The sequence below is a fragment of the Rissa tridactyla genome, unplaced genomic scaffold, assembly GCF_028500815.1.
Source record: "Rissa tridactyla isolate bRisTri1 unplaced genomic scaffold, bRisTri1.patW.cur.20221130 scaffold_29, whole genome shotgun sequence".
Classification (NCBI taxonomy): Eukaryota; Metazoa; Chordata; class Aves; order Charadriiformes; family Laridae; genus Rissa; species Rissa tridactyla.
The window spans coordinates 3123801-3138239 of record NW_026529507.1 but is presented as its reverse complement, the minus strand read 5'-3'; the positions used below and the strand labels follow the sequence as shown (position 1 = coordinate 3138239).

Sequence of the window (14439 nt, the reverse complement as noted above, 5' to 3'; positions counted from 1 at the left end):
CCATAACTGGAGACACCATGGAGGGAACGACCGGACAAGATTCCTGTCCCTGGGGACCGGTGAAGCAGAAAGTCAGAAGCACTGGTTATAGGTGGAAAATCAAATGTGGAGGTGGCTCTGAAAACCTTTGATGCATTTCATCAATGGGGACAGCTACGCCCTGTCCCCTGTCCCTTGGGGATTTGCCAGAGCCTGTGAGATTCCAACAGTTCACCCACCTTCTTCCAAAGCCCTGATAATGTTCCCCTCGCACAGAAGATGCCTTAGCCCCCCGACTTGCTTGAACCTTCTGGTGGAAGTTCCAATATGAACTGGTGCCAAAGGCAGCCAAGTGGTGTGCTACATCTGACATTGCCAATGCATTCTTCTTTTTCAATCCCTTTGGCAGCAGGGTGCAGGCCACAGTTTGCTTTCACATGGTGTCCAATGCCCCTGGAATGCCCCCAGTGACAGGACAAGAGGTACTTGAACATAAGAAGTTCCATCCAAACATGAGGAGGAACTTCTTGACTTTGAGGGTGGCAGAGCACTGGAACAGGCTGCCCAGAGACGTGGTGGACTCTCCTTCTCTGGAGACTTTCAAAACCCGCCTGGACGCATTCCTGTGCAACGTGCTCTAGATGAACCTGCTCCGGCAGGGGGGTTGAACTACGTGATCTCCAGAGGTCCCTTCCAACCCCTACCATTCTGTGATTCTGTAATCGACTATCCTACGGTTTGCCATGGACTAATCCAAACTGCACTGGAACAGCGTGATACCCCTGAACATGTACAATACATCCATGATCTCATCATGTGGGGCAACAAAGCAGAAGTGTTTGAAAAGGGGAAAAGAGCAATTGAGATTCTTCTGAAAGCTGGTTTTGCCATAAAAGAAGCAAGGTCAAGGGACTTGCAGAGAAGATTCAGTTCTTGGGAATAAAATGGCAGGATGGATGCCATCATGTCCCTATGGATGCGGTCAACAAGATTGCAACTATGTCTCCACCAGCTAAGAAGAAGGAAGCACAAGCTTTCTTAGGCCTTGTGGGATGCTGGAGAATGCATATTCCAGGTTGTAATCAGCTTGTGAGCCCTCTCTATGGAGTAACCTGAAAGAAGATCTATTCTGAGTGCGGCCTTGAGCAACAACAACCCTTTGAGCAGATCAAACAGGAGATAGCTCGTGTGGTAGCTCTTGGGTCTGTCCAGACAGGACCAGCCGTGCGTAATGGTCTCTACAGTGCAGCTGGGGCACGTGGTCTCACCTGGAGCCTCTGGCAGAAATCATCGGGAGAAACCTGAGGTCAACCTCTAGGCTTTGGAGATGAGGGTATTGAGGATCGGAAGCCCTCAGCACCCCAACCGAAAAAGAGATCCTGACAGCGTATGAGGGGGTTTGAGCCACTTCAGAAGTTGTTGATGGGCAAGCACGGCTCCTCCTGGCACAGCAGTTGCCTGTGCTACACTGGATATCCCCTCCACACATCACGCGACTGACGCTACATGGACTAAGCGGGTAGTGCTGATCACACAGTGAGCTCGACCAGGGAAACCAAACCTCCAGGAATCCTTGAAGAGATTACGGACTTTCCAGAGGGCATAGATTTTGGAGCATCTCATGAGGAGGTGGCTCCTGCCCCGGTGGCACCCTCATACAATGAGTTGTCATCTACTGATGAAAGGTGTGAAAGGCAGGGCCAGAAGGCTGGATGCCTCTCCCAAAGCTGGTATCAGGAGCACACCCAAGGAACTGTTCCATGAAAAGTCCTCATGGTGTTCTGGGGTTCTCCACAGACTCAGGGGGACAGGGTCAGAGTTGCAGGGGGATCTGTTAGGGACCAAGGGCTGGACGAAGAGAGTTCCCTTCTTGGTGGCACATGTCCAAGCAGAGTGCACATGGTCTTCGATTATTCTTCCTGGTACTGTCCCGCTTGTGGTATGGGTGATGGCCACTGCTATCCTGGAGAGGAACTTGGAGTTGCCAGGAGAGCTCATGGGATCTCCCGGAAAAGTATGTGAGTCTGGGTGAGCAGTGAGTGGCACCTCATCAAATGAGTGACCATCCAAGGTGGAGTGTCCTTGAAGGAAAGGTGAACCTAAAGAGCCCATGGGCTAACAAGGCCCCTGCAATGCCAGGAGCCAGCAGGCCAAAGGGACAAAAGACTAGACAATGGTTCAGCCCACTGTCCTGGAGACCCTGTGGGACCGATCTAGGGCAGCCCTTCCCTGCCCGTTGTGACACTAAAGACACCCCATTGTCCTGCCAAGCCCTGTCCTTGTCTACTGAGCAATCAGGGAAGATGGAAGGGGACTCAGCAGCGGTGATCCCTTTCTGGCTGGGGCTGCTCCCCACCTTGACCAGCATGGCGAGTGCAGGGTCACCCCATGGCCCCAGGGCACCACAGCCCCCTCCCTCTGCAGAGCAGCACCGCCAGCTCAGGTCCCTGCAGGAAGCATGGGGTGGGAACCAGGAATGTCCAGCCAGGCCAGCCTGGACACACTCACCTGGGGAAAGGCTTTCTGGGGAGAAAGGGTGACCAGGGAGAAGAGCAAGGGAGCATTTCTGTGCCTGCAGGGAGGAATCCATGAGAAGGAGAAACCTCTTCCTGCAGGCCCCCACTCTGGGCAGGCTGCTCTGTGCCTGGAGCAGGACTCTTGTGCTGGCCTGGGGAGAGGGGCTGGCACTGAGGGGACACAGACCATCTGTGGCCCAGGCACTGGGGGAGGCCACCAAAACAGGAGGGCTGAGGGGGACAGAGCCCTGAGGGCTGCTGGGGTACTTTGCCAGGGAGATGTCTCCCCACCCTTGAGCACACCTGTCCCATGTGGTTCCAGCACGGTGGGGCCATTGGACCGTTAATGGGGCATCAGGGCCCGCCTTCCCATTGCTCTCCAGTTTCCCATCCCCTTACTCCTCGCTCAGTCACATCCCTCTAAACTCCCCAGGTGCTGCTTTGAGCTTCAGGCAGTTGGAAGAATGCCCTGGTCTTTCGGCAGGCTGATAATCTCTTCAGCCTAATCCTTCCATGTGTTTATATCTGTCATATCCCATCCATCTCTCTCCCATACTTGGAGTGAGGTTATTCCTTTTGGTTGGTGACCCTCGCTGGAGGAGGTTCACCAGGTTGAAGAAGCCCATGTCCCTCATCGTCCCCAGACAGGGCTTATGCGCTAAGCCCCAATCCTCAAAACTAAGAAATTCCAACTGAACTCAAGAAAACAGGTTTTGGCATCAAGAACCCTGGCACGGGCTGCCCTGAGAGGCTGTGGAGTGTCCTGTCGTGGAGATACTAAAAACCAACCTGGACATCTTCTTAAGTGACCTGCTCTGGCTGACTCCCTCTAGGGCAGCAGGAATGAACTAGACGATCTCCAAAGATCCCTTTCAATCTACATGATTCTGTGAGGACATGGCAGTCCAGCAACATCTAGGGTAGATGCTTGTGAGGTCCCTTCTGCCTGAGAACCCAACAGGCCAGCAGCAGGCCAAGGCCTGGCGTGTTGATTGTGAGGTCACCGCTGCTATAATGGCAGGAACCTGGCGGCAGGCCAACCCCCGGCTCAAGGCTGGGTTCGGTGCCTACGAGGTCATTTCTCCATGAGTACCTGACAGGCCAGCAGCAGGCACGTGGTGTGGATGTTGGTTATGAGGTCAGTGCTGCCACAATCTCTGATAGGCCAGAAGCAGGCAGATATTGATTTGGAGGTCACTTCTGCCTGAGTCCTTGATAGCCCCGCAGCAGGCAAATGGCCTGAATGCCAGTTGTGAGGCTGCTGCTGCCTGAGGACCTGAGAGACCATCAGCAAGCTCGTGGGTGTTTGAAGCCCTGTGTTCCAGAGCACCCCTTAGGCCAGCAGGTTGAAGACCAGGCTTGGTTCTTGTGAGGCCCCAAGTATGGGACATGCCAGCAGCATGCGTATGAATGCAACACACAGTATGGGACACGCCAGCATGTATGGAACACACCAGCAGCTAGAGGTCGCTTGTGGGATCACTGCTGCTTGGGCACATGATTATCCAGCAGCAGGCTCATGACTGGCGTCTGTGTTTGTGAAGTCATTTCCTTCTGAATACCTTTGTAGGCCAAAATGAGGCTTGTGGCTGTGTTTGGAGCCTGTGTGGTCTCTTCATCTTGGAAACTTTCTGGACTCTAACATAGGTGGTGGGACATCCACACTAATGGTCCCAAGGCTTCTTCCAGCTTTTACTTTCTGAGCAGTGAAATGTCTTGGGATTTCTCTTCCATGGGTTGAGGTTTCTGGGCTCACTGGTAGGGCGTCCAACAAAGCTAAGATGCCTGGGCGTGAAGAGTGAAATATTTATTAATATACAAACAGTGATTTAACAAAATTAGTAGTGAACGCGACAGTGTTTTATGGGATGTGATGACAAGGTACACTTGATTCTTTATTGCATAGAGGACAGGGTCGGACAAGCTGTCAGGGAGACCCTCCCGTTGAGTCATGAGGCTCAACTTGCTTTCTAAACTCCTTCTCGGAGAGGAGTCTGCCTGAGGCTGGATCCAATGCTAGTCCCAGCCTTGGTTAATGGTTTATGTCTAAAGGATTATATATGTGCAATCAATCCTTTCTATCACTTAGCTAAGATTTCACAGTTTAACGTTCTATTAATCACCTACCGAGAATCTGTTGTGGCAAGGAATCTCTCGACGTCTAGGAGGAGAACCTTAAGCGAGCATCCCTGCTCAAGGGGAGATCCTGGCGTGCAGCCCACTGCCGTGCAGGAGAGCTCCAAGCACTCTTGGGCTGTCCACTATTTATAGAGTAAGAGAATTGACCTACAGTCATATTCGCATGGGAACAAAATACCTAGGCCCCCACTCCAGACAGTGTGTTGGCTGTGTTGCCAGCCATCCCCCAAAGTCCAGGTGACACTCATCACACCTCCCACTGATGGTTATGGCTTGAGCAGGAGCTGGGGAGGGGCAGAAGCGGGGGAGCGCAGCGCCACAAGATGCGGCACACAGGGACGTGGTTTAGTGGTGGACCTGGCAGGGTTGGGTTTACAGTTGGACACAATGATGTTAAAGATCCTTTCCAACATAGATGATTCCATGAGTCTGTGATTGTTTTGAGCCTCAGGACTCTGCTTCCTCCTCGCCCCTTCTCTGGGAGGCCAGGAGGTGTCACAGAATTTTCCTGCACTTGGCATTGCTCCCCCTCACATCCCTCTGCCCCAGGAAGAGCCCTGGGCCACAAGTGAGGGACAGGATCTGCCTTGCCAGGGCCTGGGGCTGAGGGCTTGGCCTTTCTGCTGCATCAAACCAACCAAGGGTTTCTTCAGCATTACAGCCACCTGCACTCTGCCTTTGCCCACCTGCAATCACAGCCTCCAATTTTCTGCTCTAACGAGTCCCTGGGGAGGCTTTGTCAGGAATGGCCCTCAGTGGGGCTCATTAATGCTTCCAGGTACTTGGAGTTTGACTTCTGATTTCTTGAGCACTCTGTTCAACCTTCTCTCAGTATCTGAGGTCTGTGGACTCAGCAGCAAATACCCCATGGGGCTCATTAAAAGACAGAAAGCCTTAACAAGCTTCTCTTTTTGTAATTTTCTTCAAGACTTGTACAGCTAATTGGAGAGGTTTCATAGTGTAATGAAGTAGGAAGATTTCAAAATGCATCTGATAAAAATGATCTTTTCTGTTAAAGGATATATTTTATTACTTTTCACTTTGCAGAAGAGGTGATAGAAGCATTCTCTGATTGATATTGGTGCAGAGTGTTTCCTCAGGAAGTCTGGACACCTAGGTAAAGCAGTCCCTTGATGTCCATCGCTGGATGGACAGCCTTGCTCCTCACCTCCCCAACCTCACCATTTCTGACATTGCCCACCTGGGACTTGCATCACTGCTCCTTGCATCAGACTTCTCCACTGGTCTCTGCAGCTGCAGGTTACAGCTCCATTGCACCATCTCCCACCTGAGCCCCTTAGAGACCTGGCTGCACCCAGGCACAGGAGAATTTTCCCCATTCTTCAGAAAAGAAAAGTAAAGCACAATCAGTTTTCATAAACAATAAATGATATTCTGTAATCATATGCTAAGTACAAGCTACCACTAATGAAGTTGATTTCTACAAGGGATAAACTTAGGTAGTTAGATAAAAAACGATAGATATAAACATAATTAAAGAGCTGGCTAAGGAGGCAATTAGACTGTTGAGAGACAGTCAGGCTGTTCAGTCCCTGAAGGTGAAAGCAGCAGCGTGGGCGAGAGGTACCTGGATGAACAAAGAGTAAATGGAGAAGAAAACTGAAGAATTATGGAAAGGGCCTTTGCCTAGACAGTCTGGAACTGAAAAGGTGACTTTAGAAATGGTCACTGTATCAGGACAAGTAGACAAAAAATTAGAGAAACTAACTGCACTGTGTAACAGGGAGAATAGTTGTAATGGCGTCACAGGGAAGATCAATATTTCTTTGGAATATCCTTTCTGAGAGGTTATGGGATTGGCAGAGGTCTCTTGTGAGAGAGGACAAGCAAGTGGTGCACCCATCTTTGGAAGAATCCAACACTGCACCCCAGGGAACCAGAGGCTGCACAGGCTCACATCGGTGAGGAGCGGGCCATCAGCTGGAGTCCTCTTGGGTGACATTTGTGGGCACCAACAGCAGAACGTGTCCAAAACCCATCAGCATGGACTTACCAAGGGTCAATCATGCCTCGCCAACCTGACTGCCTTCACGATGTAGTAACTGCATTTGTGCATGAGGGCACTCTTGCCACGTTTGTCAATAGCAATAAACTCGGAGGATCATTTGTTTACCAATTAATTTACCAATTACTGCCATGGGAAAAACAGACCCAACTTGGGAAAATTCATTAAATGTATTTCCAATTGATTGTAACAGAATAGGACAGTGAGAAATAAAACACAATTCAAAACACCTTCCCCCCTCTCTCCCTCCCTTCTTCCCAGGCTCAACTTCATTCCTAACTCACGGAATCACGGAATCTTCAGAGTTGGAAGGGACCTCTAGAGATCATCTAGTCCAACTCCCCTGCTAGAGCAGGATTACCTAAAGCACATCCCTCAGGGCTGCATCCAGGCGGGTCTTGAAAATCTCCAGAGTAGGGGACTCCACAACCTCCCTGGGCAGCCTGTTCCAGTGCTCTGTCACCCTCACCGTAAAGAAGTTTTTCCGTGTATTTGAATGGAACTTCCTATGTTCTAGCTTGTGCCCATTGCCCCTTGTCCTGTCGCTGGGAACCATTGAAAAGAGCCTGGCTCCGTCCTCCTTAAACCCACCCTTTAGATACTTGTAAACATTAATCAGGTCCCCCCTCAACCTTCTCTTCTCCAGGCTAAAGAGTCCCAGCTCTTTCAGCCTTTCCTCATAAGGGAGGTGCTCCAGTCCCATAATCATCTTGGTTGCCCTACGCTGGACTTGCTCCAGTAGTTCCCTGTCCCTCTTGAACTGGGGAGCCCAAAACTGGACACAGTACTCCAGTTGTGGCCTCACCAGTGCAGAGTAGAGGGGGAGAATGACCTCCCTCGACCTACTGGCCACACTCTTCCCTATGCAGCCCAGGATGCCATTGGCCTTCTTGGCGACAAGGGCACATTGCTGGCTCATGGATAATTTGCTGTCTACCAGGACCCCCAGGTCCTTCTCCTCAGAGCTGCTTCCCAGCATGTCTGCCCCTAACCTATACTGGTGTTTGGCATTCTTCCTTCCCAGGTGCAGGACCCTACACTTGCTTTTGTTGAACCTCATTAGGTTCTTCTCTGCCCAGCTCTCCAGCCTGTCCAGGTCACGCTGGATGGCAGCATGGCCCTCTGGAGTGTCGGCCACCCCTCCCAGCTTGGTATCATCAGCAAACTTGCTGAGGATACACTCTGTCCCCTCATCTAGGTCATTGATGAATATATTGAACAAAATTGGACCAAGTATTGACCCCTGAGGGACACCACTGGTTACAGGCCTCCAACTGGACTCTGTGCCGCTGATCACAACCCTCTGGGTTCTGTCACTCAGCCAGCTCTCGATCCACCTCACCGTCACCTCATCTAGCCCATACTTCCTCAGCTTCCTAATGAGGATGTTATGGGAGACAGTGTCAAAAGCCTTGCTAAGGTCAAGGTAGATGACATCTACGGCTCTCCCCTCATCCAGCCAACCCGTTATAACATCATAGAAAGCTATCAGATTGGTCAGGCATGATTTGCCCTTGGTAAATCCATGCTGACCACTTCCAATAACTTCCTGTTCCTCTACGTGCTTGGATATGACATCCAGAATGAGTCGCTCCATTACCTTCCCAGGGACAGAGGTGAGACTAACCGGCCTGTAGTTCCCTGGGTCCTCCTTCTTGCCTTTTTTGAAGATTGGAGTGATGTCAGCCTTCCTCCAGTCCTCAGGCACCTCTCCTGTTCCCCATGACCTTGCAAAGACAATGGAGAGCGGTCTAGCGATAACATCTGCCAGCTCTCTCAGCACTCACGGGTGCATCCCGTCAGGGCCCATGGATTTATGAACATCCGGCTTGGCCAAGTGGTCTCTGACCCGGTGCTCCTCAACTAAGGGAAAGTCTTCCTCTCTCCCGACCTTCCCCCTTGCCTCCAGGGTATGGGATGCGTGAGGGACGGCTTTATCAGTGAAGACCGAAGAAAAGAAGGCATTCAGTAACTCTGCCTTCTCTGTGTCTTCCACCACTAGGGCACCCGTCTCATTCATCAGTGGGCCTATATTTTCCCTAGTCTTCCTTTTTCTGTTGATATACTGGAAAAATCTCTTCTTGTTGTCTTTAACTGCAGTGGCCAAGCTGAGTTCTGATTGAGCTTTGGCCCTTCTAATCTTCCCCCTGCATAGCTTTGTTATATCTTGATAATCCTCATAAGTTGCTAAGCCCCTTTTCCAGAGAATGTAAGCCTTCCTTTTTTTTCTGAGGTCCAGCCAAAGCTCTCTATTTAGCCAGGCTGGCCTTCTTCCCCGTCGGCTCGTCTTTCGGGACATGGGGATGGCCTTCTCCTGTGCTTCTAAGAGCACCTGCTTGAAGTATGACCAGCCTTCCTGGGCACCTTTGCTCTTCAAAACTGCCTCCCAAGGGACACTCTCAACCATGCTCCTAAACAGGTTAAGGTCTGCCCTTCGGAAATCCAAGGTGGCAGTTCAGCTGGCTCCCCGCCTCACTTCACCAAGAATTGAAAACTCTATCATTTCATGGTCACTTGAACTCTTCTACCTTTGCCCAGAGTAGCACAGGGGGGTTGTGGAATGGGAGTTGCCGTCAGTTCATAACACTTCGTTTCTGACCTTGCCCAAATGTGGGTCCTTCCCACTGACTGCAGTTCTCCACAAACTGCTCCAGCGTGGATCCTTTCCACAGGGTACAGTCCTTCAGGCGTGGACTGCTGCAGTGTGGGTCCCCCACAGGCCACAGGTCCTGCTGCAAAACCTGCTCCAGCATGGGCTCCTCTCCTTGGGCAGCAGGTCCTGCCAAGAGCCTGCTCCACCGGGGTCCTCCATGGGCTGCTGGTCTACCGCTCCTAAAGGAAAAAGGCCAGCCCAGCACGGCTTCTCTTCTGGACCAGACCACAAGAAGTCCCGGAGGATGGCTGTTTCCTATGCCCGTGGGACTTGAGAAAACTCAGAAGACTCCAGTGTTTTGGGTATTGCTGAACAGAGTTTGCATGGTGTCAAGGCCTTCTCTGTTTCTTTGTTCTGCTCCCTCCAGTGAGTAGGTGGGAGGTGAGAAAGAAGTTGAGAGGGGACCCAGCCAGGACCGCTGATCCAAACTGACCAGAGGCATATTCCATACCATATGACCTCATGCTCAGGAATAAAAGCTTGAGGCACAGGAGGAAGATGGTGGGGTTTTTTATTGTTTAAGGAATCTGCTGCTTGGAGACTGGCTGGGCATTAGTCTGCTTGTGGGAGGTGTTGAGTGATGGTCTCCGTTTCACTTGTTGAGGTTTTTTTTAACCTCTTCTCTTCACCAGTTAAATTGTTATGTTGACCCAAAACTTTTCACACTTTATTTCTTCCTTGTCCCCCTTGTGAATGGGGAAGAAAGTGTGAGCGACTGTGTGGCTGCTGGGCTATTGGCTATTGGCCATGATCAACACATCACAGCAAGGAAGATTGTGATAGCTGGGAGCGAGTTCAGCGGTTGGCCACCAAGATGCTTAGGGGCTGAAGGGGAAGGGCCTTCTTTAGCCTGGAGAAGGGAAGGTCTTGGGAAGCTCATAGCAGCCTGTGTGTCCCTATGGGGACATTTTCAGGGCCATGGAGCCAGGCTTGTGACAGTGGTGCTTGGCAGGAGGTTAATAGACAATGGTCAGATGTTGAAATAAGGAAGGTTCAGGACAAAGAAAATGAAAATCTTTTTCTCTGTGGGGGCATCCAAGCATTGCAGGAGGTTTCCCAGTGACATTGTGCCATCTCTGTCCTTGGATGTTTTCCATCTCCTACGGGATAAAGCCTTGAGCAACATTTGACCAGCATTGGTCATGCCTTGAGGCATTTGACCAGCTTCCTGAACAAAGCTATCAGTATGCCATGCCTCCTGAGATTCCTGGGAGCAGCCACTTTCTTGTCTTTCTTGTTCTTCTACAAACTTCTCCACATCTCCAGACCAAGTGGTGATTTAGGCTGTAAAGAGAATGGAAACAAAGCCTCTGGCTTGGTTACTATCAACTTAATTGCTAAAAGAGAGTGAGATGGAGGGATCTCAGAGCTTCCAGATTCCTGTGGAAGGTTGAAGGCCTCCAAGAAAGGAGTTGAAAATAAGAGTGTTGAACTAGCCTAGCCTTTACATCACTTCACATGGGATGCTTCGGCTTCCCACTTTCAGTCATTGGCACCCAGAAACCTCACATGCTTTTCTTCCTCTCCTCCCCAAACCTGACCAAGTGACATGAAGAAAGAAAGCAGAAGGGCCCTAGGCCCCTGTGAATCAGCTGGGGTCTGGCACTTGGAGGGCCGCTCAGTGAATGGCAGTTCTTTCGTGGTCCACCCGATAAAGAATCAAGCTGGGAAGTCAGCCTGCAAGAGCAAACCAACAAGGTCCATGGACAGGCAAGGCTGTGTCTGGAGAACCTTTACACCTACAGCGTAGATCAAGCTGGGGCTGAACCTCAGGCCTGGGCTTAAAGGGGATCCTGAGCTGAGGGACAGAGGGGTGGGAGGAGGCCCCAGGTGAAGCTGCTCAGGGCCATGAAGGCCTGTGGATGTTTTCAGGGCCCTGACATGGTTTCCATGGGAGCCCACCTGCCAGTGCCCTCAGTAGGCCTCCTTCCCTACTGTCCAGGGTCTGTGCTCTGCTCCTCTCCTTCCCTGTTCCCCTGGAGATCTGGGAGACCACCATTTGATGGTCACTACAGCCAAGGCTGAGACTGGTCTTCACATCTCTGACCAGCTCTGCCTCTTGGCAGTACCAGCTCCACTTGAGCATCAGTGTGGCCCATTTGGCAGCTGTGCTAAGAACCATCAGCATGGACTTACCATGGGTAAATCAAAGAAAAAGGAAGCCTACAGAAGGTGGAAGCAAGGACAGGTAGCCTGGGAGGAATACAGAGAAATTGTCCAAGCAGCCATGGATCATGTCAGGAGAGCCAAAGCCCAGAGAGAGTCAAATCTGGCCAGAGGCATCAAGGGCAACAAGAAAGCCGAATAAAGAACACGGACTTCACAGTACCCAAGTGCTGTTGTGTAGAGTTCTTTGTTTCAACACCAAGCTGTGTGAAGCAGTTGACAAGCTGGAGGGATGGGATGCGATCCAGAAGGACCTGGACAGGCTTGAGAGATGGGCCTGTGTGGACCTCATGAAGTTCAACCAGGCCAGGTGCAAGGTCCTGCACGTGGGTCGGGGCAATCCCAGGCACAAATACAGGCTGGGTGGAGAATGGCTTGAGAGCAGCCCTGAGGAGAGGGACTTGGGTGTGCTGGTGGATGAGAAGCTCAACGTGAGCCAGCAATGTGCACTCGCAGCCTGCTCCGGTGTGGGTCCCCCACAGGCCACACTTCCTGCCAGAAACCCTGCAGAGGCATGCTGGAGTGGATGGCAGGTGGACACAAAACGATGGATGAGATTCCCACAACGAGAGTAAAAGCTGCAGTCCCCAAGGCCAGAGAGAAACAGGCCTTGGCTGCGCAGCCCTGGCAGGAGAGGGGTTTGCTGTCCCAGGTTACTCTGAAGCACTGTGGGACCTATGGCAGAGGTGGAGCTGATCTGCAAGAAGGACAAGCTGCTGCTGAGAAAGTCCCTGGGGGAGGACACCTTGTGATCTAGGCACACTGTGGGCATCATGCTGGGGGCTGACTGGCTAGATAGTGGCTCTGCAGAGAAGGACCTTGGGGTCCTGGAGGACAAACAGCTGAGCATGAGCCAGCAATGCACCACCATGACAAAGGCCAACAGCCTCCTGGGCTGCATCAGGAAAAGCATTGCTGGCAGATGGAGGGAGGTGACCTTCCCCTCTCCTTGGCACTGGTGAGGCCACACCTGGAGTGCCCACACCCTGCACACTCACACAACTTAGCTCTACACTGACATTTTCCTCTCCCAGGCTTTTACCAGCCCATCCCAGCTGTTCCTCATCTCTCTCCAGAGCCCTTGCCCTCTCCTCTGCCCAGCCAAGCACAGCTGCCCAGTCTGGGCTGGTCCCACAGCAGTGCCCACCACAGTTGCTGCAGAGCTCTCGGCACTCACTCCACAGCCCCAGCTCCTCTGAAGGGCACACAGCCCCTGGGGGGCAGACAAGGAGCTCAGCCTCCCCATCAGCCCCAGGCTAGTGCTGGCCTCAAGGCAAGGAGGAAAACAGGCTAGTCACTCTCTGCCTCTCCTGATAGCCTTTTGAGGTGACCCCCAACCCTGAGTGAATTTGCCCCCTCCTCTGCTCACATCAGCCCCGCTCCCCAGGACAGCACGACATTCCTTGGCCCTGAGGGTCCTCCGGCAGCTCCCACACCTCTCCAGCCTCCCTTTCCCACGCCTACCGGATCCACACTGACTTTCTGGGCATTGCAGAGTCCTTGTTTGTGCATACCTCAGTTTAGTGTTTTGCTTGTGGGGGACTTCACCTCTGTGGATGTTTCATCTCCTGTGTCTTCATTCACTCCCAGCTCAGGGCACGTGGTGAGTCCCCATCCTCTCCTCACACGTCCAAATTCATTTCCATAGAGCCTGCTGTATGCCATAAGTCCTGACACATGTGAAGCAGCCTGAGGAGGTAATTGGGAGCTCATGCACCATCTCCACTACCACTGGAGACAAGAAGAGAGCCTTTCAAACCAGAACATTTGGTCCACGGAACCCAATAGTACAGTGAGCTTAACCCCAAACACAGGGAGAACACAGGGAGAAGAGACTCTTTGAAAGACCAGTTCGTTGGACGTTTTATTGGCAGCACCTTTGGAGGAAGCACCTAGCATCCAGGCACTGCACCTGGGAGATGCCTTTTTCTTGAAGAGCTGCTATTAGGCAGGTCACCTTTGACACAGTGTTGTGCAAGGCTCAGACACAACTGGAACAAACCTCAAGACAAGTGGTACAAACCCAGAAAATTATACAGAAGCAGGATGACTGCAAGAGAAAAAAGCAGGCTTATTGCCTAACAGAAAGTCTAGAAAACATGCGAAGAAGGGGAGACAATTTATTAATGGTGAAACAACGTCCATTGAGCCAGTTTCCATAGGGCATCCTTGAGCTCCTGGTTCCTCATGCTGTAGATGAGGGGGTTCAGTATTGGAGGCACCAATGAGTACAGGACTGCCACCACCAGGTCTAGAGCTGGGGAGGAGATGGAGGGGGGCTTGAGGTAGGCAAACACGGCAGTGCTGACAAACAGGGAGACCACGGCCAGGTGAGGGAGGCAGGTGGAAAAGGCTTTGTGCCGTCCCTGCTCAGAGGGGATCCTCAGCACGGCCCTGAAGATCTGCACATAGGACAGCACGATGAACACAAAACAACCAAAGCCTAAACAGGCACTGACCACAAGAAGCCCAACTTCCCTGAGGTAGGAGTGTGAGCAGGAGAGCTTGAGGATCTGGGGGATTTCACAGAAGAACTGGTCCAGGGCATTGCCCTGGCAGAGGGGTAGGGAAAATGTATTGGCCGTGTGCAGGAGAGCATAGAGAAACCCACTGCCCCAGGCAGCTGCTGCCATGTGGACACAAGCTCTGCTGCCCAGGAGGGTCCCGTAGTGCAGGGGTTTGCAGATGGCAACGTAGCGGTCATAGGACATGACGGTGAGAAGAAAATACTCAGCTGACATGAAAAAGAAAAAGAATAAGAGCTGGGCCACACATCCTGTGTAGGAGATGTCCCTGGTGCCCCACAGGGAATTGGCCATGGCTTTGGGGACAGTGGTGGAGATGCAGCCCAGGTCGAGGAGGGAGAGGTTGAGGAGGAAGAAGTACATGGGGGTGTGGAGGCGGTGGTCACAGGCGATGGTGGTGATGATGTGGCCGTTGGCCAGGAGGGCAGCCAGGTA

The 14439-nt window shown here is 51.9% G+C and overlaps 1 protein-coding gene across 1 annotated transcript; it reads right to left on the bottom strand.

Moving 5' to 3' along the window:
* Positions 1-13671: 13671 nt before the first annotated feature.
* LOC128903315 (olfactory receptor 14J1-like) lies at positions 13672-14190 on the bottom strand (the record flags this gene model as incomplete). The annotated part of the gene is made up of 1 exon (XM_054187331.1): positions 13672-14190. A coding segment is annotated over exon 1 (519 nt), but the record flags the coding sequence as incomplete, so codon positions are not given.
* Positions 14191-14439: the final 249 nt, after the last annotated feature.